The sequence below is a fragment of the Nelusetta ayraudi genome, unplaced genomic scaffold (genome assembly GCF_046127955.1).
Source record: "Nelusetta ayraudi isolate G7.1 ecotype Tasmania unplaced genomic scaffold, CSIRO-AGI_Nayr_v1 ptg000063l, whole genome shotgun sequence".
NCBI lineage: Eukaryota > Metazoa > Chordata > Actinopteri > Tetraodontiformes > Monacanthidae > Nelusetta > Nelusetta ayraudi.
This window is the reverse complement of record NW_027466113.1, coordinates 3,216,181-3,241,229: the sequence shown is the minus strand read 5'-3', so window position 1 is coordinate 3,241,229 and position 25,049 is coordinate 3,216,181. Positions and strand designations below refer to the sequence as shown.

General features: G+C 45.3%; 1 protein-coding gene across 1 annotated transcript; it reads right to left on the bottom strand.

Moving 5' to 3' along the window:
* Window positions 1–597: 597 nt before the first annotated feature.
* On the bottom strand, window positions 598–24,952 carry lars2 (leucyl-tRNA synthetase 2, mitochondrial). The gene is made up of 21 exons (XM_076040957.1): window positions 24,797–24,952; window positions 21,637–21,863; window positions 20,208–20,339; window positions 17,274–17,365; window positions 17,109–17,169; window positions 16,875–16,964; window positions 15,830–15,973; window positions 13,607–13,714; window positions 12,400–12,559; window positions 11,763–11,867; window positions 10,800–10,915; window positions 10,421–10,704; window positions 7,877–7,975; window positions 6,522–6,659; window positions 6,321–6,424; window positions 5,700–5,885; window positions 5,433–5,605; window positions 4,461–4,538; window positions 4,271–4,382; window positions 3,251–3,378; window positions 598–909 (listed from the first exon to the last, which is right to left on the bottom strand). Exons 2-21 carry the CDS (start codon window positions 21,850–21,852, stop codon window positions 730–732), a joined length of 2,706 nt encoding a protein of 901 aa, XP_075897072.1. The 5' UTR covers window positions 21,853–21,863; window positions 24,797–24,952; the 3' UTR covers window positions 598–729.
* Between the last annotated feature and the right edge of the window lie 97 nt (window positions 24,953–25,049).

The following is a 25,049-nucleotide window of genomic DNA, read 5'->3' as shown; positions in this document are numbered from 1 at the left end:
AACCATGCGCAAACACAAGGGCCAGTCTTTAGAGTTCTTTGGTGATTTCAAGCAAAAGCCGCCGCCAAAGCTGTCATACAAAAATCTGTTTATAAACCACGACGAGACCTTGAAATCCCATCTGACAGAAGATACGTATGAGAAAAAAAACCTGTGTGGCAGCCAAAGAGCAGCTCCATGTACGGAGCTTCGCTGTAATCAGTGGCGGCAGTTTAAAATAAACGTGCGATAAGGAAGATGGTGACGGCGTGACTCAGTGAGTCAGCCTGGGAGAGTGGCAGAGGAGGAGTGAGGTGTGATGTTTCCGGGTGTGATGCAGGCAGCAGCGGTTCTGCCAGAAATAAAGAACGGGAAATAAATCATATAAATGAAAATAAACGTATATATAAAATAGATAAAAATCTAATCTAATAAAAATAAATATAATATATATACATCTTATATACACACGTATGAACATATATAAATATACACGCGCACACACACACACACACACACACACACACACATATATATATATATATATATATATATGTGTATATATATATATATAGAACTGGAGGCCTGATGATCCAATGAAGACAAAGACCTGAAAAAACCTGTTGACTTTCTCAAGCTTTTAATAAAAACAGAAATATGACAGTAAAAAACATTTATTTTTTTTAATAGCTATTTACATTAAAGTTGTGTTTGTCAGTATAAACCCATCTGATCCCATTCGAGGGGGCGTCACTCCTCCACGAGGAAGTTGATGAGGGCGGTCCTCTGGGAGAGGATGGCCCTCCTGATGGGCCGCTGGGACAGGTGCCTCTTACCCAGGGGACTGTCCAGGACCAGCTGCTGCACCTGCTTCAGGTCTCTGGAGTCCTGCAGTGGCACTGTCACCGTCCCACACTGCCGGTTGTTGATCTGGAACAGCAGGAACACACACACACACACACACACACACACACACACACACACACACACACACACACACACACACACACACAGATGGAATCAGCAGAGGATCTTCTCCTTCCAGCGTTCTCACTCAAACGGAGCCCACGGAGGGTCTGTTCCCCTCGGCTGCACACACACTCACTCATAACTCTTCCCTCCAGGGATCAAACAGCCCCAAAATAACAGAGTCCACCTCCGTCTCTGCTCGGCCCAGGCTGAAAACACACAGTTAGTGGTCGCAGTGGGAGCAGCGCTGAGCAGGAGAGCAAAGTGGATCTGGTCTGGGAATGAAAGGTGACTGGGTCTGTGTGTGTGTGTGTGTGTGTGTGTGTGTGTGTGTGTGTGTGTGTGTGTGTGTGTGTGTGTGTGTGGCTATTGAGTTTTGGCCTCTTTGCAGGAGAACCAGAGGACGTGATTAGAGGCCGAGGGAACAAAGTTGAGTCTGCAGCTGCAGGAGCCCACAACAGAGGGCTGAGTCGGATGTGATGACATCATCTTCATCATCATTATCATCATCATCATAATTATCATTACCACCATCACCACCATCATCATCATCATCATCATCATCATCATCATAATCGTCATCATCATCACCACCATCATCATCATCCCCACCATCACCTTTATCATCACCATCACCACCACCTTCATCATCACCATCATCATCACCATTATCACCATCAACATCACCATCATCACTATTACCATCACCACCAGCATCATCTTCACCACCACCACCACCATCATCATCATCATCGACCTGTTAGCTCAAATGTATCCACTGAGTGTGAGCTCATCTTGCTTAGAACCTTTGAGTTGTTTGAGATACAAACAACTGCGTTAAAACAGCTCCAAAATGTTTTACCCCAGTAGCAAAAAAATGACAACTGTATAATGACTCTCTTAAAATCTGTGAGAACCCAAACTGGCAAAATGGCTGACTCAGAATGAGGCTTCACACACACGTAAAACATGTAGGTCAGGATGAAAACAGGCATTCAGCATGTTTCTCAATAGTGAACTCTCACTGCACATCCTTCACTCCAGTTTCCTGTCTCTCAGGGGTCGGGCTGGTCTCTAACCTGCCTTTACCCTCATCACACATCATGCGTGCACGTGGGGGGTGTGTGAAAGTATGTGTGTGTGTGAGTGTGTGTGCGTGCGTGCAATGGGGATTAACTTTCCTCTGCAGAGATCGAACAACAGTCGGATTAAAACAGGTTCAGCTTTTATCCTTTAACTAGAGGCAACATTGACTTAAGTCGGCTGTGTGTGTGTGTGTGTGTGTGTGTGTGTGTGTGTGTGTGTGTGTGTGTGTGTGTGTGTGTGAGCGCACGTTTGGTCGCATGAGCCCTGCCTCTTTTCTTTTAATTACGGATACAATAGTCTATTTAGCATAAAGCGCTAAGCTACTTGACAGCAGCCACATAAGCACACACATGCAGACAGACGGAGGTTAATCACAGGCTGTGCTGGAAATGACAGACTGTGAAGCTAATCACGGGCAACATGCCTCTGGGTGTAGCAGTGGAGAGCTCCAGCGAGACCGCTCAGGAGCTCTAGCAGACAATATTAGTTAGTTGTCGGCCATGAATTAGAAGCAGCGGAACGTCACAGAGCTCACACTCCTTCATGTTGAACTACAGCTTTTATCGTCTGAGAGTTTGTTAAATTCAGTGGGAGAATTTAGCACAGGAGGCAAAAGTATTCACGTTCTGTACTTCAGTAAAGGTATGGACATTTCCGGTAAAAGTAAAAGTACTTATTCTACTCCTCTACTCAAGTCAAAGTAAAAAAGTAGAGGCATTTTTTGCTATTAATTAAACAATTCCTTCCTTGATAATTTCGCAAAAAATTAGAAAGTTGTGATGGAAAAATCTGGACTGAACTGACCAGAGTGACCCGAAAGTCGAAGTACAAAAATATAGTTAAATAATCTCCATCTAAAATATGATCTACTTCTATATTTCACTACACAACAGTAGAGTTCAAATACTACTAGCGCCACTTCAAGTAACAACAACAAATTACTTTTAACAGACGTTTGTATCTTTTAAACACAAAAGTAACCAGGATGCTTTTCTTATGTAAGAAAAAGAAACTTCAGGTATCTTTGTAAAAATGTACTGAGTAAAAGTAAAAAGTTGACAGAAAAAGAAATATTGAAGTAAAGTACAGATACCTGAAAAAAATCTACTCAAGTACAATAACAAAGTATTTGTACTTTATTGTTTCCCACCTCTGGAATTAGGTGATGTCAACAAAGCAGAAATCAAAGTGTGTGTGTGTGTGTGTGTGTTCCCACCAGCACAGACAGCTCCACAAAGTCGGGGACATCCAGGTACTTGGGGTCCACTGATGGCCACGGCTGCTGCAGGACGTCGCCGCCCTGCTGGAGGAGGCTGCTGAGGGCGGGCTTGACTTGGCAGAGACCTGAGAGAGCAGAGAGGCAGAGCGGGAATGCAGGAGGTGAACTTTAAAACACACACAGAGGATTTTCACCAAAGAAAGACGGAAAGATGGAGAGATTATCTTCAATGTCCTCCAGTCACTTTGTTTTCCTCTGAGCAGAGTTGTGTTACCTCGGTGAAAAGGTCACACAACAGCGCAACACAACCAGAGTGGCCAGTGTGTGTGTGTGTGTGTGTGTATGTGTGTGTGTGTCTGGTGTGGCCCCCGAGGCACAAGGGAAGGATGTGAACTTCCTTTATCCTGAAGTTGTCATGGTCACAATGTAAACGAGACCTCAAAAGTTCATTGGTCCCCTTTATAAAAAAGATCTTCTAGCAGACAAACAAGATGCAGACGCTCACTCATACCTCTTTCTCCAGGGGGCTAATTGTCACATTGAGCACGCTATCAGCTGAAACCTTTTGGTCTTTTTTCTTTTTCTTTCTGAAAGGCTCACAGAGGCACTTGTTTGCGCTGGCTAAAAATAATTATATCATGATTATAATATTTATATGTAGATCACAGTTTTGTTTTTACTCTTCCTGATGACTGATGTCAGTATTGTGATCTATATTATATATACAAACATTATAATCAATACTATCTCGGACAGCGTTTCGTAACAGGTGGGTCGCGTCCCAAAAGTGGGTCACGGAGCTGTTTTGATGGGCAGCGGCTTCTTTTTTATAAAAATTGGATTTTAAAATATAAATATTTATAGAGAAAATGTTGGGCATTTATTTTGCAGGACACAAAATTCAATTCAATAATTTATCAAGCAGAAATGATAGAAAGTGGGCTAGTTGGGGGGAAAAAATGATGTGGATCCTGAAACTCCACCAGTTGAGAACCACAGGTCCAGGAAGTCTCCTACCTGCCCAGAGCTCGGACGCCAGGTGAGGGGCCATGGGCGCCGTCATGATGACCAGGGCTGCCAGCGCCTCTTCAAAGTGCTCACTGTGCTGCAGCAGGCTGGGCGAGGCCCTCTGGGAGCAGACACCGGGTGGAGGTCAGACTCTGACATGATGCTGCTGGTGATGCTGGCTGACTTGGAAGAGACTTACGGACAGAGTGTTGGTCAGTCCCATCAGCCGAGAGATGGCAGCGTTGAACAGGAAGTCCTCAGTGAAGTGGTTGGTCACCTGAAAAAACAGGAAAATAGAAAGATGACCAACAAGTTTGCAGTCGAGGGTCTGAGTCGTGATGGTGGAGCGGTGAAGGTGTCCAAGTGGGTTGGTCTACCAGGTGAAGGTGCGCAGGTGGGTCGGCCCACCAAGTGTCCAGGTGAGTCAGACCACCAGGTGAAGGTGACCACGTGGGCCAGGCCCACCAGGTGTCCAAGTGGGTCGGCCACCAGGTGAAGGTGTCCAGGTGGTCCGACACACCTGGACTCCTGGTCACCTGGTGGGTCGGCCACCAGGTGAAGGTCTCCACGTGGGTCGAGGCTGCTGCTGTATTTCTAGCAGCAGCCTCTGTCACTGATCACCTGGTGCAGCAGCAAACAGCTCAACAACATTCAGCTGCTTTTAGCCTTCTGGGAAGAAGCAGCTAATCGGGAGGGGGTGAAAAAGGGCGGAGGGGGGGGGTCGATAGGTCGATAACAGGGCTTCTTCTGAGGGACGATCAAAGCAGAGCCTCGGCTTTGGGGTCTGATGTGCAACAGGCCGAGGTCCCTGAAGGCAGCAGCGGCCCTGAGGGGGCAGAGCCAGCGAGGTTATTTATAAAGAGTGAAAAGACTAAGAGTGATCAATGACCCTCTTCCTCCTCTTCCTCCTCTTCCCCCTCCTCCAACACCACCACCTACCCGTCCTCCTCCACCTCTCTGGAACATGTTGGCTCTCGGGTCAACAGAACAGACTGCAGGTGGGACTGATTGACTTCATGCACGGCCACAAGGTCCTCACGAGGAGGTGACGAGGAGAAACTGAAACTGAAGTCTGACATGACTATGAAACACACCTGAGGCTGATTGACAACTGTGTTTCTGATTCTGATGGACTACTGGAGAACTTAGTGATGTCACAACTACGCCATACCTCCTGGATGGCGTAGTTCAAGTTCTCCCAGATCTTGCGGCTCTCTGCCCGCTGCTTCTGGTCCAGCTGGGAGGGGTCTGGTGGGGGCCCCCCCAGGGCCCGGGCCGCTCTCAGCTTGGTGACCAGCTGCCACAGGCGGGACTGCCAGCGCAGTACCCCAGGGAGAGCATCCGCTGAGGAGACACACAGAGCAACATGGTTGACTGGAAACTCTTGAGGGAGCAACTCCAGCAGAGACCTGCAGGGGGCGTCGACGACTCCACTCACTCTTGACGTCCCACAGGATGTCCTGCTCCGGCGGGGCGGCGTACAGGATGTAGAGGCGCACCGTGTCCACGCCGTACTGCTGCACCACCTGCTGGGGGTCCAGCCCGTTGTGTTTGGACTTGCTCATCTTCTCCCACGTCACCTCCACACGCCCACCATCACCGCCCAGCACCACCGGACCCTCGTCTGGAGGACCACCGAGGAGAAGAGTTGTCACTGTATTCTAGCTACTTCTTTTATTTCTATATATAATACTGAGAAATTGAAATGGAATGCAACCTTGAGAGTGATGAAAATATTTTTCTTTGTTGACACTCAATATTTAATCACAGCACATTTGAATCAATGCGTTAGCTGGATTGTGCATGAGTTCTCCTATAATGGAGCATCAGTCTGAGGCAGGAAACCACTGAGCGTGAAGATAATTAGCTCAAAACCCTCTTTAAAGGACCTTGTGCAATATAAATATTGTCAAGTCACTGGTTCGTGTGAAATGTGAAAACTGTGAATAAGGAACACAGTCGTTAGCAGGACAGACATGATGATTCCAGCAGGCAAGATACACTGCAACTTTAACAAAAAAAGAGGAAGAAAAAAAAGAGGAGATGGCAGAAGCGGAACCTGTGAAGTGGATCTGGTCTCTCTTCAGGTACTGCCCCCCGTCTGTCAGTCTGAAGGTCTGGCCCTTGATCAGCCCCTGGACCAGCAGCTTCTTAAAAGGCTCCCTGAGAGGAAGAAGTCCAGTCAGTGACAGACAGACAGACAGACAGACAGACAGACAGACAGACAGACGAGGCCCTGCAGACCGGGGAGCCTTGGTACCTGTGGACCACCAAACCCTGGTCCCTGCAGAAGTGGCAGAGGAAGCGAGCGTAGTACAGGTGCATGACGGCGTGCTCCTTCCCTCCGATGTAGACGTCCACTGGCAGCCAGCGGTCCGCTAGGTGGCGCTCAAACGGCCTGCGGGGAAGTGAAGGGGGAAAAGAGGGTGGACTTCTTTATGTCTCTGCTCGGGAACAGCACGTGAGCTGAAAACACTGGGACGACCTGTTCTGACCTTCAGGGGAACTGACGGCACCTTGTCTTTTTCATTTATACATACAAATTTTTACACCTAAAATTCAAAATATGTTTGGAGACTCTGCAGATGAAACTGCAGCTGAATCAGTCCGCGAGAGAAACACTGGGGTTGAAACACACTTCAAAATAAAAATTTCACTTCTATTCTACTGAGGCTTTTCATTTTATGACTGACTTTTTTTTTTTAATTAATTCTTAATTAAGTGCTTTAACTTTTACTATAATCTCAATTTTGGATTTATTAAATATCCAACTATTTAGCAGAGGAAACTATATGAATACATGTCAAAATAGGGCAAAAAAAACAACCATGCACTTCCAGTAACACGCATATGAAAAAAAACGACACGTCCATCTGGTTCAAAACTGCTTGACGTTGAACGTGGCGAAAAATGCGTGCGCGCAAACTTCCTCTAGGGGGCAGGCTGGCCCTGGTACACAGGGATACGCCAATCAAGTGGGCGCTAGAGTCCCCCAAACCTTCAGTTTCAGTGAAGTGAGGCTCAGCAGGGCAGCAGCAGCACAAACACACAAACAGTGTCATTACTTTTTCTGTCCCCCTGTAATCTGTCCCGCCAAGGGAGAGTGATGGGGAGAGGGAGGGGATGGTGGGAGGGGAAGAGGCGTCAAGCGTCAACCCCCCCACCCCCCCAACCCTCCCACCCTCCAATCCCCCGTCTCCACTTCCAAAAGCGGATTTACACTGAGGTCGGGTCACTGGGAAATTAATCTCTTTGGTTGCGCTCAGAGTGTCACCGTTCTCACAGCAGGTGGCGCCGGTGATGACATCATCATCTCTGGGGGCAGCGAGGGCCACACCCAGGAAATGAGGAAAAGTCTAACTAGTTGTACACAGCTTTGTATTTGGTGTGTGTAGGGGTTAAAGATCAGGGGATGTAAAAAGGAGGCTAAAAGTGAAGCTTATGTTCTCTTAACGGTACAAAAAAATCATGAATGGCTGGATTGTGGTGTGTTTGAGGCCATGGGGAATTATAACCATCACATTTTTGATGGCTGCCTCTGAATCGTTTTTCCTCTCAGTCGGAGAACCGAGGAGCAACTTCAAGAACTGTGAGGAGTCAGAGCGCAGCAGGTACCTGTGAGTGTTGTTGGGGTCGGTGTATCTCAGGTAGTACCAGGCCGAGTCCACAAACGTGTCCATGGTGTCCGTCTCCCTCCTGGCAGCTCCCTTGCACCTGACACGCACCACACGGCAGACACACAGTGTCGATGAGAGGCAGGAAGATCAATCAATCAATCGATACCGGTTCCAGGAATTAGATGGAGCCCCGCCAACTCTCCATCCTTGTCTGGAGCTCACTGATGAGGAAACACTGAGAGGTCTCCATCTGACCAGCCGGGTTAGGGTTTCCTAGTTAGTCTCCAACTGACCAGCAGGTTGGGTCTTGAGTTGACTAGCAGGCTGAGCTAACAGTTGAAACGCCACCTGGTGGCTCCTCGTGGTCATCAGAGACAAACAACACTGGGGAAGTGAGACAGTGTTCAGACAAACTTCTCTCTCTCTCTCTCTCTCTCTCTCTCTCTCTCTCTCTCTCTCTCTCTCTCTCTCTCTCTCTTCTTTATTTCATTCAGAGCCCCTCAATGGAACAGTGAGATCTTCTGCAGCTGTCACTTCATAATGAGTCTCCACAGAGTTGAAACTGCCGTCCCACAAAGATCAACACAGTGTGCAGATCTGGGCTTCATCACATTATGGGATGTCTGCGTTCTCAGTCCGACACTCCTTCTCCTCCTCATCTTCCTCCTCCTCAACCTCCTCCTACTCCCTGATCCCACTACTCCTCCTCCTACTCCTCCCCAACTCCCACTCCTCCTCCTCTTTCTCCTTCTCCATCTCTTCCTCCTCCACCTCCACCTCCACCCCCTCTTCTTCTCCTCCGCCTCCCCCTCTTGCTTCTCCTCCACTGCCCACCACACCTATAATAAGGCTGTGATGACGAGGCAGGAGCAGCAGGTTGCTTAGCAACAGGACTGAGAGGTGTTGAAAGGTTCATATTTGGAAGACAGTTGGTCTTTGGTCTAATAATTATAATAATAATAATGATGATGACAGTAGAAACAACGTCTGCTGGGTAACGAAGCGCCGGCCGTCAAAGGAGAACCCAAAAAGTAGAAAAGAAAAGAGAATTTCATTTTACTGGACAGGGTGGAAAACTCCTCACTTCCTCGCTGCCCCCTCAGTCTGGCTCTCAGACTATGGTCACCAAACTGGTGGCAGAGTTCCCCTCCACCTCCACCTCCACCTCCACAGAGTGTCAGCTGACCAGTAACTGACGGAAGAACAGCAGCAGGTTGGAGATGAAGAGATGAAGGCGGTCTTCCTCCTTCACCTGGAGTTCAAAAAGACTTCAATTGGCACTACGGGAACAGACGCTGGTTGTGACCGATCAAGCATCATCAACCAATCACAGCTGAGGAGGAGGAGTCAGTGGCGGCACTTTGGGACACGGCCAGACGAATCCGACTGAGGGAGGAAACGAGTTGATCTGTGGTTAGTTGAGCTGAGTTAAGCTGTGGCTCAATTGGTAGAGTAGGTTGTCCAATGATCGAAGGGCTGGCGGTTCGAATGCCGGCTTTTAAAGTGTCCTTGGGCAAGACACTGAACCTTCAATTGTTCCCAATGGGTCTGACAGCGCATTGCATGGCATCAGCCACCCATTGGTATATGAATGTTTGCATGGATGGACAAATAAGAGGCTTTGTAAAGCGCTTTGGGGTAGGTGCTATATGGTTACAGTCTGTTTACCATTTATTCAAAGTGGCCCCAAGCAGATACACTGAAAACAGCTCCAGCTGGGGCCAGGGGGTGTTGCAGCTCCAGTCACTGACTCAGTACACACAGCTCCAACAGAATTAATCACACGATTAATCACAGCTCCATCACGCTCGGAGCTCAGTGTTCCTGCAAAGCCGGCGTCGCTCCTCTTGGCTCCAGCTCACGTGATCACAGCCAATAAATGACAAATATCGACTGAGCAGTTTCTGCTTTGCAGAACTGGAAACATGATGCTGATGTTTGTTTGGGCAGAGGCTCCTTGTGACTCATCGAGGAGGCTCAAGTCAAACGGCAGGTCTGCAGGACTTTCTCAGAGAAAAGGGGCATCTTGAGAACTTTCTAAAGGTTTTTTTTCTGGTTTTACTTGTTGATCCTTGAACAAGGACCAAGGTCACCACTGTGTGGTCACACTGGTGTTAGTGTCGATTTAACACTCACTGTTACACACTATGGAGGATATATATACATATAAATAAATATAGATATATACGCACATACATATAGGGATACGGCAATACCACTTTTTTACAGAGCCAGAGGAGTATGAGCACTTGCTTTTCAGTACCGATACCAATACCGAGTACTTAATAAAGCCATTGCACATTATAGAATTATAAATACTTTGGCTTGTTTTTCTAAAACATGGTGACTTTCACAAGTTTTACTGCAGTACAAACACAAATTTAACAAAATTTGATATACATACATATACAACTGGTATCGGTGTCGTGGTATTGGCATGTATTTTATGAGTACCAGCAGAGTTAACAACACTGGTATCGGTACCGATACCTGATACTGGTAGCGGTATATACATGATGCTGAGTCAGGACCTAAATCTCACCTGGGGCAGGTGCAGTTGACCCAGTCATGTGCTGCCTCCAGTGGCGACGCCCCCTTTCCAGTGAGTGTGGGCAGCTTGGGCAGCGTGACGGGCAGCTCCTCCTCAGGGACGGCCACCGGACCACAAGTCCCACAATGCACCACGGGGATGGGCGTGCCCCAGTAGCGCTGTCTGGATATTAACCAGTCCCTGAGCTTGGAGCTGGTGAGGTGGCCTCCCACCTTCTGCTCCTGGGCCTTCTGGGTAATGGAGTCCAAGGCCTGCCCCCTGGTGAGGCCGCTGAACTGCGGGAGATAGATCCATTGTTATTGATTCATTTGTGGTTTTCATTTAAAACCTGGTCTACAATATAATCAATGGATTTTATTGGAGCGCCGACCTCGTCAGAATTCTTCAGCCTTTGCGTCCCGTTTTCATCGTCCTCCAGGATGCTGGCCCAGTTCAGGTTCAGAGCTCTGGCCACAGACAGGTCCTGGTCACTACAGTCCGGGACACCTGTCACACACACACACACACACACACACACACACACACACACACAAAACACAGACATGAATGTGTATGTATTTTTCTTTGCAATAAAAGTCCAATAACGTGAGTGCCCTTCCTCTATATTTGTTTGACATGATAATTTTAGTGGAACCGTTGGTGTAATTCCTTCTATTGAGACATTTACTTCCGGCGCCAAGATGCTTTCGATACGTCCATTTGTAGACAAAGTTAAAAACTCAAGAGTCAGGAAAAAAAGTCTTATTATTTGTATGTCAACTGATTCCAAAAAGGCACAAAAGGGCAAAAAAAGGATACAACTGAATAATTTAAACAGATTCGAAAAAAGGATTAAAAACTGAAAACCATTTGCCTGCTGGCGTCTCCAGTTCCAATATTCACTGTGTTCAATCAAAAAAATCCAACCTGGCATTTGACTGCTAGAACGTTCGCACAGGTGTGTTGGAACCTTTTGCGTGTGTACTAAAGACTGCCAGAAGGGGTTGTGAACGTGACGACTTGACTAAAAGGGAAACTAAAAATAACTAAAAAAATAACTAAAATAAATACAAAATGACTCCTACAGTTTGGCACCGTTTCAATCTGCAGGTTAACCAATCATGTGGAATCACCAATGCCAGTGTATGAACACAACGGCCTGTGGCCAATCACAAAACAGTTATATCACTTACATACACACTACAGAATACACTCTGCTGGGATACAGGGAGACAACCAGCCCTGGGAAGCGATTGAGATGAACCTCATGGTGAACCCTAGATGGTGACCTCTGACCCCTCGACTTTCCTTCCACCTGCAAACACCTGACAGACATCCGGCACCGACAACCTACCGACCACGGTGTCCAGGTGACCATCGAAGGAGTCTCTGCTGGAGATGACCAGGGGGAGCTCACGACCAGTCAGCAGGCAGAGGGCGCTCACCTCAGTCAGACAGTCTGCAGAGGAGCAGAGGAGTGAGACAGGCAACCCGGGATTATCCGCTATCATTTACTGCTGAGACACTGGTATACTGGACACCAGTTAACAAAAACTCTGACATCCCAACCGCTAGGTGCAAAAAACACTTATTTATAAACACTTAGTTTATTCTTTAATTACAGGAATTACATTTCTTTTTAATTCATATAATGAAATTATATAATTAATATATAATTTTTCCATCTTCACTTTTACTTTGCGGTAACTATGCAAAATTCCCCAATGTGGTATAAATAAGGGCATTCCTTTTTCTTCATTTATTTTGCACAGGACTAAAATCTCACCTGGGGCACGTGAACAATTTGTACTTAATTGTTCCTCTATTTTTATTAATTTATTTTTTTATGTAAATCTGTATTTATTCATTGCACCTTTAAAATGTGGTTGTCTTTATTTACTGTGAAACTGTACCGCTACAATAAATAGTAATGACAAAAATCCAAAATCAAAAAGATCTTCTTCCTCTTCCTCCAAACAGCGACGCCTCACCTCGGCCCGACTGGTAGCTCCTCTGCAGGGCGTCGCGGGCGCAGCTGCTCCCGTGCAGCAGGCGGTGGGAGGGCAGGACGGCCAGGAACGCAGCTCCGAACACGGCCTCCGGGGAGGAGCAGTAGGCCGACAGGGTCTCCCCCGTCTCCTCACCATTCACCTGGGCCGGAGGGGGAGGAGTCAGTGAGGTAGGAGCTCCTGCACAGCTGATCAACCTCAACACACTCATTCATTCTGCTACTGATCAATATGGGCATCAATTGCAAATGTTTGGAAAGAGATGAATTTAATTGCATTTAATTGTTTATCATTATTTTGAAAATGATTTCAAATAAATTCCTAATTATATTTTCTGTGAAAATGAAACACATATATAAACTCCAGGCATGTTCTGTGAGATAAACCTGATACGTAATAAGGCCTAAACGTTGTTAGGAACCTTCCTGGGATCTGGGAATCATTAACACCATTATTCCATGTCTCACTGGATGTGATGGAATATTACGAGGTCATTAGTGCGGACGGTGCTACGGGAGATGTTCGAACACACCAACATCCACGGATCTTCACCTCGGGGAGGTGATTCAATCACGATTTCCTGCGATGGTGCAAAATAAAACAAGGAGCCATCCAATTAAGTGAATGGCCCCTGGTTTTAACTTTAATAATACATCCTGCCAAACACACCGGGACTCGCCGGCGTCCTCTGAGCCTCGTTCCTGCAGAAATACGACAGCTTTTTTAATTAAACAGCAACTATCTCCACCACGTTTAATCCAATCCCTCCTTCAATGACTGAGGTTCGACAAACGGAGGCTCACAGAACTCTCAGAGGACTCTCGCTTCTAAGTCGCAGATGTGTGAGAGGCTGCACATAACCTCTTATGAAAACTCCAAAATGGAAAAAAAAAATAAAATTCATCTCCGTTGTCATTTGTCTGCTTAAATTGCCACTTGCGGGCAAACAATTCTGTTGTGATTATTATGACGTTTTTGAACGCGCAATCTGAGCGAAACACAACAAAGAAAGAGTGAGAGCCAACTGGCCAAGACAGAGAGGAATACGAACAGGAAAAAGGGAAGAGGGGAGGGGAGGAGGGAGGGGGGCATCACTTTGGGGGTGGCTGAGATTGAAAGGAGATGAGGGAGAATGAATGAAAAAAGGAGCAGCAGCAGCAGCAACAGCAGCAGAGGAGTTGAGCTTTACCTTGAGGAGGAAATCAAAGTAGCAGCCAGTGCAATCCCCAATCCAGTTGGCCTGCATGGCTTTGACCCCGTACCACTCTGGGAGGTCGGCCAGGGCGTCCAGCAGGGGCTGCGGGAGGTTGGGGGTGGGGGCGGCGGTAGAATAGAATAAACAAATAAACCACCTTTATTAATCTCACAGTGGGGAAACGCAAAGAGAAGGAAAATTGTATTCATTAAAGAGAAATAAAGAAATAAAATGAAATGTTTATAGAGTAAGAAAGGAAAAACAACTTACGAACAGCTTGATTATTTACAATTATCTACATATTATTGACATATAAATAAGTGTTTTATTTTATCTCTAAACAGACAGACAGTCAGACAGACAGAAAGGCAAGCAGGCAGTCAGACAGGCAGTCAATCAGTTATCTTCTTCACTCATGCAGAATGAGCTCCTTCCTTCCTTGATTCCTTCTTCCTCTATTTTTCCTTGATATCTCATCTTTTCTAATTGGGCGACCACTTCCCTGATAATTACTCGGCCGTCGAGACACCGACGAGTTTCCCTGTCAGAGCCGCACCGACCAGTTCCAACAAAGCAGCAGCAGCCGCAGCAGAGGTCGATGCGGTCACTCCATGTAAAAAAAGAGGGATTTTCAAACATCCCCACCTCCACTCGCCCAACTTCCCCGTCACATCCCAGGCAATCGCCTACAAAGCACACACGCACACACCACCATTAACAACAACAACAACAACAACAACAGCCCCAGCTGAGCCGAAGTCTCACAACTTCCTTCTCACTGTCAAAACCTATGAAGCCTTCAGCCTGACAGGAGGTGTGTGTCTGTCTGCAAGTGTGATGATGTTGATGTTGATGACAGTGATGATGATGATGATGATGATGATGATGATGATGATGATGATGATGATGATGATATTTGATGAGCAGCACCGATACAGAAGGTAAACTGCCATCAGAGGAAATATTATGAGGCAAGAGAGTCATTTGAGTCATTTGAGTCAGATGAATGTTTGCCGCTTGCTGCCTTGGAATGGGATCCTGCATGTAATGAAACCTGTGACGGTCACGTGGCCATTCTGCATCCACACACGCACGCACGCACGCACGCACGCACACACGCACACACACACACACACACACACACACACACACACAATCATGGGCAATAATATGTATTCATCTGCATCACAATATAAACAACAGGCTCATTATTTATTCAGTGTATTTCGCCACAGACAGCCGGCAGCTGAAGTGACGTCCTGTGAGAGGCAGGAAGTGAAAACACACTGGCAGGAAGTCCAACTCCCACCACCTTCCTTTGACGAGCTCCTGCTTTCTCTCCTCCTCCTTGTCCTTATCACCCCCCACCTCCTTCCCTCTTTTCGTCCAAGGGAACGAGCCACATGCAGTACCACTCAGTCCCAGCAGGCTGCTCCCACCTTCTCTCGGCTCCCACAACATGGATCCGTTTTCATCCAGGTGCCAATTAAACAGCAAATGCTTATCAACATTTAATTATCATCATCTCTCAGAGCACGGGTGAAATCCTCAGACAGACAGACAGGACAAAAACACAGGGCGGAGCTTCACAATAACGATCAGCGAAAACCTCCCCCTCAGTTTTAATGACCTACTGAAGCTGTCGGTTCAGCACAGACGCCAATTACTGTCTGGACGCTTTGTGGGAAAAAAAGTGCCTTAAGCTGTGCAATAAAAGAAACACGACAAAAAAGACACTGGGTTGTGTTTTTTTGTTATAAAAATCTATAATTAATAGTTCTTTTGAGATTCACAGAAAACATCATCAGAAGCATAAACAGAACGTGAAATAATAATATAATGATCCTCCGTTGCAGCCCAAACAGGAAACATATCTCCAACTAACGTCTGAAATCTCTGCTTTCAGATCTTTGACAACCATGCGGAGGATGATGATGCATGAGAAATGTATGGAGCTGCTGCTCTGACGTGTATGAGCCCAGTGGCTGCTGATTTCAACTGCACGGCGCTGGAGGGACGGACGGCACCGTCTCATCAGCAGGAAGTGGCGACTGGTGGTGGCGACTGATGGTGGCGGCAGCTGCCACCGGGGGGGGGGCTGATTGCAGTGAGGCTGCCGCTCAGCCGCTCAGACCTCACGTTAATACACAGACACACATGCACGCATGCACGCATGCACGCACACACACACACACACGCAGGGCTAAAGAGTGGTACCTTGGCGTAGTTGGTGGTTCTGATGAACCACTGAGTCAGCAGCTTCTGCTCCACCAGGGCGCCGGACCTCCAGGAGCGACCGCCGGCGTCCACCTGTTCGTCGGCCAACACCGTCTGGTCCACCGGGTCCCAGTTCACCACGGCCTGGACACACACACACACACACACACACACACACACACTTTGGATAAAACTGGGACAACAGCTGGATTTAACAAAACAACAAAACAAACAAAACAGATTAAAGCTTTTCAAGGTTGTTTTAATTTCAATGAACACAATAAACCAATTTGGTCAGTGGGATAAGTTTTGTTCTCGGGGAGCTAATAGCTGAACACTTGTATGATACTGTGTCTCTCGTCTTAAAATAAAAGACTTTTCTTAAGATTCCATAACCAAACAGCTTCCATCTTCTCAGTTTAAACAGGCTGGAGGTTCAGGAGGAGGAAGGTTGAGTTGTGATGACAGTGAGAAGAGGCTCCTTCAAGCTGCTGTGAAGGAACCAGAGGAAGTTGCTGCTGGTTGTGAAGTGGATCAGCCTGGACGCTGCTATGAGAGCGATTAGCTTTCAAGAACCTGTTGATATTTTTGCAGCGGTGGGAGGTAACAAAGTGGTTTCAACTTGGTTACTTGAGTAGAATTTTCAGGTATCTGTACTTTACTTGAGTATTTATTTTTCTGAAGACTTTTTACTTTTACTCCCTAATACCTGTACTTTGTACTCCTTTCATTGGAAAAACATGTTTGTAACTTTGTGTAAGAAAAGAGTTTAAAAGAGACAATTTTTTAAAAAACGTATTCAATTACCATTAAAATTTGCTTGATGTGGAGCTATTTGAACTATGCTGTTGTGTCATTCAATACAAAACTGGATGATATTTTAGAGGGAGATTATTTTCGAGTACCTCGGCTCATGAACAAATGTATTGTTGCATTGATTGCTTACTTGAGTAAAGGAGTGAAGTCAGTACATTTACCAGGGAATTTTTCTGCACAAATATCTGCCAAACAGGCGTGAAGACAAGTTTATGTGAGTCCCTCTTGCCTCTTTCTGATAGGCCAGGCCTGCTTCAAAGAGCCTGATGAACAGGAGCTGCGTCCAGCGGTAGTAGTCCGGCAGGCAGGTGGTCACTTCCTGTCCGGGAGAAGCAGATGTCAAGCAACCAGGGAGCAAAACCTGCCGTTCAGGACCAGTGTGTAATATATCCGTCAACATTATGGGGGCCCCATCCTCCTGATTGTTACTCAGGACCAGTTTACTTCTCCAGGTCCCACTCACTCGATCCCAGTTGAAGCAGAGCCCCAGGCCGTCCAGCTGCTCCCGCATGGCCTTGATGTTGCTGAGGGGGGCGACGGAGAGCAGCAATTTTAAGATACATCACAAAAAGAAGAAAGACAACGCAGCGGAGGAGAAAGAGAAGAGGAGAGGTGGAACTTCATCTACCTCTTGGTCCAGTCTTCTGGGTCCAGGCCTCTCTCGATGGCTGCGTTCTCTGCCGGCAGTCCGAAAGCATCCCAGCCCATCGGGTTCAGCACCTGAGGTCAGGGGTCAGAGGTCAGATACATCTAATCAATAAACTATTAATACTGCTGACATTCGGATCTGAACGAAAAAAACATCTCTACACACTAAAGACAGTGAAAACATTTGTCTCAGGTAGAAAATGAGGTTCTCCCACAGAAGCTGCATTTTACACAATTTAATCCGAAAAGTTTTAAATATGCAAATATATTTCCCTTCAAGAAGTTTCTCATTGGAACACAACACGTCTCGCTGACTGACTGAAAGGTGTGTGTGTGTGTGTGTGTATGTGTCTGTGTGTGTGTGTTGTGGGGCTTCCTGATGAAAACAGGCTAATGGCTTTCAAGCTCCTGAAGCAGAAACAAAAGAGAGACATTTAGCAGCTGAGGGAGACTTGACCAAGTTTCCCTCAGCTGCTAAATCACTGGGAGAGTCTGTCCTCAACTGACCAACACTGACCAACACTAACAGACACTAACCAACCAACACGGACAGACACTAACCAATCAATACTAACTGACCAATACTAACTGACCAATACTAACCGACCAACACTAACCAACCAATACTAACCAACCAACACTAACCAACCAACACAAGCCGACCAACACAAGCCGACCAACACTAACTGACTAACAATAACAGACACCGACTGACCAATATTAACCAACCAATACAAACCGACCAACACTAACTGACCAACATCAGCAGACCAACACTAACCAACCAGCACTAACCAACCAACACTAACAGGCCAACAGTAACAGACACTAACTGACCAACACTGACAGACACTAACTTACCAACACTACAGATCAACACTAACTGACCAAAACTAACAGACACTAACCAGACAACATTAACAGACCAGCACTAACCAGCCAACACTAAACAACAAACACCAACAGACACTAACTGCCCAACACTAAAAGTACTACATTAACAGACACTAACCAACCAACACTAACCAACCAAAACTATCAGAGATGTGACAGTATGGGTGGATGCTACTAGTGAGAGCTAACCCTGCAGCAACAGGTCCTCTATTTAGGGCAATGTAAATGGGTTTGCCCTGGTGTTGACGCCTGTATGATGATGTGCCGTTGAGGCCGCGCATCACACACTGCACTTAATGGCTGCACATCAGGCGCAATGCATTTATGTAACTGCAGCAGTTACATAAAACACAAACAAGTGGAGCGCGAGCTGAGAGAAGCTTTCACAACGTCCTGTGTTTTGATCAATTCTCTTAACCAGCAGTTTTCCGACAAAAACCTCGCTGCCTGGCCTGTCTCTGAACTCTGAGTGAAGTCGATCTGTTGCTTCTTTTTGTGCGTTTACTCCTTCAGAGGTGCACTAACACATGCAGCTCTGGAAATCAGGTCTTTGTGATGTCACAAAGAGCAGTGCAACCTCCTCCAGAAGAAGATGAGTAGAGGAGGAAGAGGGGAGGATGAGGAGGGGGGAGGAAGAGGAGGAGTAGAGCAGGAGGAATAGAGGAGGAGGAGAAGAGGAGGTGCAGCAGATGGTGGAGGAGTGCAGTCACAGCGCAGCAGGTGTGATGCTTCACTCTGATGGTCTCCTTGGTAACTGCAGGGCCTCGTTTGTACAGGCGCAGTTGGATGATGTCGGGCTGCAGCGCTGAGACCACGGGGTGGTGGTGGTGGAGGTGGCGGGAGGTGGGGGTCTGTTCTCCAGGCCAACAGGAGGAAAACAGGCGTGATCAAGACATCACTGTGACTGTTTGCTCAATGCTGTTGATTCAGAAGGAAGAAACTCTGCCAGCATCATCATGTGATCAACCCTGAACACCAGCTCCCTGATCCTCCACAGCTCCTCCTGCTCCATCTGTGGCACCACTCACATCCAACTCTTGTCCATTATGTCGTCCAACTCCACAGCCACTTCACCCTTGAGCACCACTCAGTTCAGCTTTGGCGTTTACCTCCTTTGGGGTCCCTTTTGTTTTGCATGCAAAGCTCAGAGTGGCTCAAATGTTCTAACTTACTGTAACTTCAAGCAAGAAGCTTAATAAGTGTTTTCCTCAGCATTAGCAGCCATTTCGTCATAGAGTGCGAGTATATCAAGAATGTTGTGGCTGATAACAAAATGATGGATTTTGCACATTAAAAATGCAGAAAAACATATTTAAGGAAAGACTGATGGTCATAATCTTTTCTTTTTTTTTTACCATTGATAATCAATGACTACATGTCAATGTAGGTTCACTACTTGACAGACGACAAACAGTGAAAACTGCTCTCTGTTATGCAGGAAACTAAAAAGACATTAATGTTTTCTTTTCTCTCTGCTGAACCATCAACCAGGAAGAGAAAAACAAAGTGTTTAATCGCGGGTGAAGGTGGACGGGTGAAGGTGGACGGGTGGGTCAGCGGCGATCAAAGGGCTGAACTACAGAAGGCCAGTGTGTTCTGCCAGGAAGTGCGTGTGACTGCCAGGGCGCGACTGGTTTCAATTTCAATTAAAAAGGTCCAGTGTGTAACATTTTGCAGGAAGCCCACCTGATGGTGTGTTTCCGTTGAAAGGGTACAAGACCAAATTACTTTTATTGTGCTGTCAGTACACACTTTTATTAATGTGTTTATGGGCAGTGTGTTAAGTTTTTACCAATATAAAAATCATAAAAACGGCCAAATTTTTCACACTGGACCTTTAAAGTGAACTATGCCTTTAAAATGTTTTTTAATTTGGACATCATGTGTTCCTAATGTGAATTCAGGGCATCACTTTCAATGTAAATGACAGAACTTGTAAGACGCCTCTTCTGGAGCCAGAACACTTTGATAATAACGACAAAAACGGTGATTTATTTTACACACACACACAAACACACACCTGGTGGCCTCTCATCCTCTGGAAGTGTCCCACCGTGTCACTGATGGTGTAAACTCGAACGTGGCCCATGTGAAGGCGGCCCGACGGGTACGGAAACATGGAGAGGACATAAAACTTCTTCCCGTCGGAATCCTGAGACAACAGGAGTACACAGATTTTAGGAAGGATGAAACAGCAGCAAAATGCCCAAAACTTTTCAATGGATCCGGTCGACAATCTCGGCGCAAGGAATCTCCATCAGCAGTGTGGATGAAAGTGGGGGATTAAAGTGATGAGGTCACAACAGCGATAATAAGCCATCACACACTGTGAGTTGGTGATTATGGCGTCTGATCCGCCGATCATGGACGGTGTACAGTCACAACACTGTTTCCTTGGCAACGCAGCACAGATTCTCCTGCATATTAATGTTGGAGGCCGCCACCGCCAACTTGTCAGCTTCCACTGCTTGAGACGGTCAGTGGCGGACAAGCCACTCTGATAAATTAGAATTGGAATTAGAATGCCTTTATGCGTCCCACATTGGAGAAATTGGCATCATTACAGCAACATGTTGAACAATAGAGAAGAAAAAAGGATATGAATTTAAAAGAATGAAAGAAATCCCATAAAATAAACAATTTCTTGAGTGTGGAAGGAAGGAAAAAGAGCCAGTGTGTCCGAGATGAGATGAGGAGCAAGATAGCAGCTGATGACCTGCTAAAGCTAAATGAGGAGAGTGAGAACTCGGTGTTCCTCCTTCATCTTCCATCAGAGAACTGAATCAGTCTGAGAGATTTATTCATAGGACGAGGAATAATCCCAATATTACCACCAAATATGATTACGTATTAAACTGAAATCCCTGCTACAATTTGTGCCTGAAACAACTCATCATCTCATCATCAACTTTGATTTAAAAAAAAAAAAAGATTTACGGACTGATAAATCACATCAAACATTAATATCACCAGAAAAATGCAACTTTGGTTTTAAATGAAAAATGTGTTTTATACATTAGAATTATGATATCGTTAGTTGCCTTGTTTTTAAAAATATTATGTCTGATGCTTTTATATGTGTGTGTGTGTGTGTGTATGTGTGTGTGTGTGTGTGTGTGTGTGTGTGTGTGTCACAGGCAGTCAGGCAAAAAATCCATGCAGATGTTCATTTGCTCTGTGGTTTTCATTTTTACGTTTTATTAAGAGTGTATTATTCTCATATTTATATGAACTTAATTTTAAATCTTTTTGAAATCATTGAAGTAATGCTGAGTCAAAACAGACCTTGTTGAGAAGTGTGGTGAATAGATTCCCAGCTGTAGTTCTGTCTTGTCCTGTTCTGAATGTTACCAGTGTGCACACAGCGTGGTCATGTCTCCATGGAAGAGTGCCATGTGTTCAGTGGAACTGTGCTAAAGCCTCCAGAGTTCCACCTGAGACGAGCTCACCTGCTGCAGCGCCCCCCTCTGGTCCTGGGCCATGATGTGGGGCTGCCACCAGGCCTCCACTCTGCGCCGGGTCTCCGTCCGGTAGTCCTTCTCCCAGACGCCCGTCTCGCTGAATAGAGTCCGGCACGGCTGCAGACGGGACCCCGGGCCGCAAGCTCCGATTGGGTGGCGGTGGCGGCAGGCCACGCCCACCAGCCTCCTCACTGACACCTGCATGGCTCCCTCACCTGAGGAACAGCAACACACAGATAAGAAGGTTATGCTGCTGGCAAGAGAACAAAATTATGTTTTTTGTTTTTTAAAAAAAATATGATTTCGATCTTTTTACATAAACATATATAGAGATATATAATAATAATAATAGAATAATTATAATAGACTAATAGAAGCCTTTATTAATCCAACATTGGGGAGATTTGCATAATTACAGCAACAATTTAGTGCAAAAGAATGAAAATTATATTCATTAAAAAGAAATAAAGAAATAAAATAAAGAAAGGAAAAAAGATATTTACATCATATGGACAGTTTGATTATTTTACAAGGTATGTATATAATATTGACATATAAATATGTGTTTTTTCACCTTTATGAGATGTACTCATATTATGTTATAAATGTAATATATATATAATATGCTTTTTTGTGTTTGTTTGGTCGTCTGTAGCACAAAAACAACGTATGAGCTGGTGCGCCACATTAAACTTTCATTTACTGGCAATTTTTAATGTTTTTGAGGAGATTATAAACATTTGCCTAATGCCATTTGAAACCAACAGAAATCAACAGGACTTCAGTCCCTCTCCACACAACCACTCAGCCTTATCAGGAAACAACTGATAGGATCATCACTCACTCACAGAGTTGATGAGTGCACTGCAGACTCATTTCATCAGGACACAACCCAATGAGGGCTAAATATCCTAGCAGCGTTGTATTATGGGATAGTGTTTCATTCCCGCCCTTAATCTAGACAAGTGCAGTCTAACCTTATCATGCTCACACTTCCTTTAAAGAAAAAACAAAAAAATAATTCAATCTTCAGAGATACGTTTGGGATCCAAACTTCAAAGAGACGTTTTCCCCCCACAGTCACGGCGGCTCCAACGCTCTCATGATGCAAAGATTGCAACGCGCCTTCACAGCAGTGACTGACTGATGAGACAGACGGCTGGGCTGCACTCACCATCACCGCATCTTTACGTCTGTGCTTTCTGCACCGTGTCTCTCACACGCAATCATGCCAAACACGACGTCGGTTGAGTGAGCCGTGACAGTGATCTGCCTCAGTGCTGCTGCTGCTGCTGCTGCTGCTGCTGCTCACACAGCAGAACACAAACATTTTCAACCAGGGGAATTATAATTAGTCAGGGTGCCCAGAAGCAAATCAGCCACCGGAGCTGTTAAATTTCCTTTTGCCACACATTACCGGTAACTGCATCCACATCATCTATAAATAGTTTAACAAGAGACAGGACAGAAAATCTGCTTTTGATCTTCCTGTCAAGATGGCAGGAAGCCTAAACCGGACTGACTGACTGCACTAATGAATATGAAATTGAAAGTTATGCCAATACGATGCCATGGCAATCAATTAGAATGCCTTTATTTATCCTACACTGGGGAAATTCACATACTTACAGCAACATGTAGGGCAACAGAGAAGAAAAAAAAATACATCTATATGGACTGTTTATTTATATATTTTATCATTTACACTACAATGAAAATATAAATAAGTGTTTTATTGCACCCTAATGAAACGTTAGTGATTGAGATTTTTCTTTTCAATCAACTCCAGCATTACATCAGTGCAATAACGAGGCATGACATCTGATATCTAAGCTTTTTGATGAGAGCCTATAGGATCCCAGGCTTGGTTTGAATGTAGGTCAGAATGTACATTGTAGATGAGGGAGAAAAAAAAAAAACATATGACCCATATTCTGTCTTGTGCACATCATACAATAACACAGACATGTATTTGAACTTGGTTTCCAAGGAAACCTGGCATATGAGTGCAGTCTGCGTCTCCTTGGCAGGAGATGATGACCGGCCCTGAACTGTCAGCACAATATAGCGGAGAAGAGTTGGTTGTGCAAATAAATTACTAAAGCTGAGAAACTAAAAAAAACAACAAAAAAAAAAACTACAAATAAAAAAATCTAAAATGACAATCTAAAAAGAAGCTGAATGATAGACACTCAAAAGGTTTGTTTTCAAAAGGGGGGGTGGTGGGTGAATAAGAGGTGTTGGAACAGAGGACGACACGAAGGCTGTTTGTCGTTCATGACATAGATTCTCCTGAGAGGAGCGAGAGCTCAGCAGCGGTGAACACTGCACCGAGGCTGGAGACCAACACTCAAGGCTGTGAGCACCAGCGAGTGGGCTGAGGCTGAGGAGATGTTTCTATGGAGACTGGACTCAGATTCGCTCTCCTGCATGGACGGAAGGAAAACTATGCAAAAGCTCCGACACCTAAACCTCACATAATATTCATCCTTTTTTCTTTTTCTTTCCATTTATTGTTTTTTTCTGAATAGTGTTTAAGAAGTTTCAGACATCAAACTAATATCAAATAAATATTATTTAACAATCAAGATTGTATTTATTAACAATATGTATTAAATGTAAATCTTACATTGTGTGTGCCACCAACTCGGGACCTATATTGAGTTTATTGTTACTCCTGAAAAAGGAAACGTATATTTTACTGAATTATAATGTATCTGATATTTTCTGTATTTTAGGAGAAACTCTACTAACACCAAATAAGTAACTGAACAAGATACTTGTTAAGTGTAGTAAAACATTTGGCAGTTAATTTAGAAGCTAGCTACGTAAAAAGGTATTATATTATTGTGCTACCTTGCAGTAAGCATGACATGGATGAACCTTAAAACGTGTGAACCCTGCTGGACTACCACAGTTCTTTAGCTAGTACCATTAATCCAAACATCTCTTGCCAGTTCTGTCATACCTCTGCATGGAAACATAGTTGTTGTTTTTACTATTATAACAATAATAATAATAATTATTATTATTATTATTATTATTATTAGTCTTGTGCCTGTATGCTGCTGAGTTCTGTCTACCGGAGGTGAACAAGACGCAGGAGGTCAACCTTCTTTTCAAAAGTCGCCGGTTTAAAAGCACTTACTCTTTTACTTCCGGGTCCTTTATTGCGATATTACTGTCCCAGTCGTAGGAAAAGGCATCATTCCGTGTCGTAACTTGTGAACAATACGATGTAAATGACAGCTTCTGCCTGTCACGACTCCGCCATGGGCGCCGCCATCTTGGATTGTATAGAACTTTATTGACACAGGGTACTCGGACAAAGGCTTCGCGATCCGTTTGCAGTCTGAGAGAAATAATTTTTTTCAACAGCAGGATTTTATTTGTTTATTTGA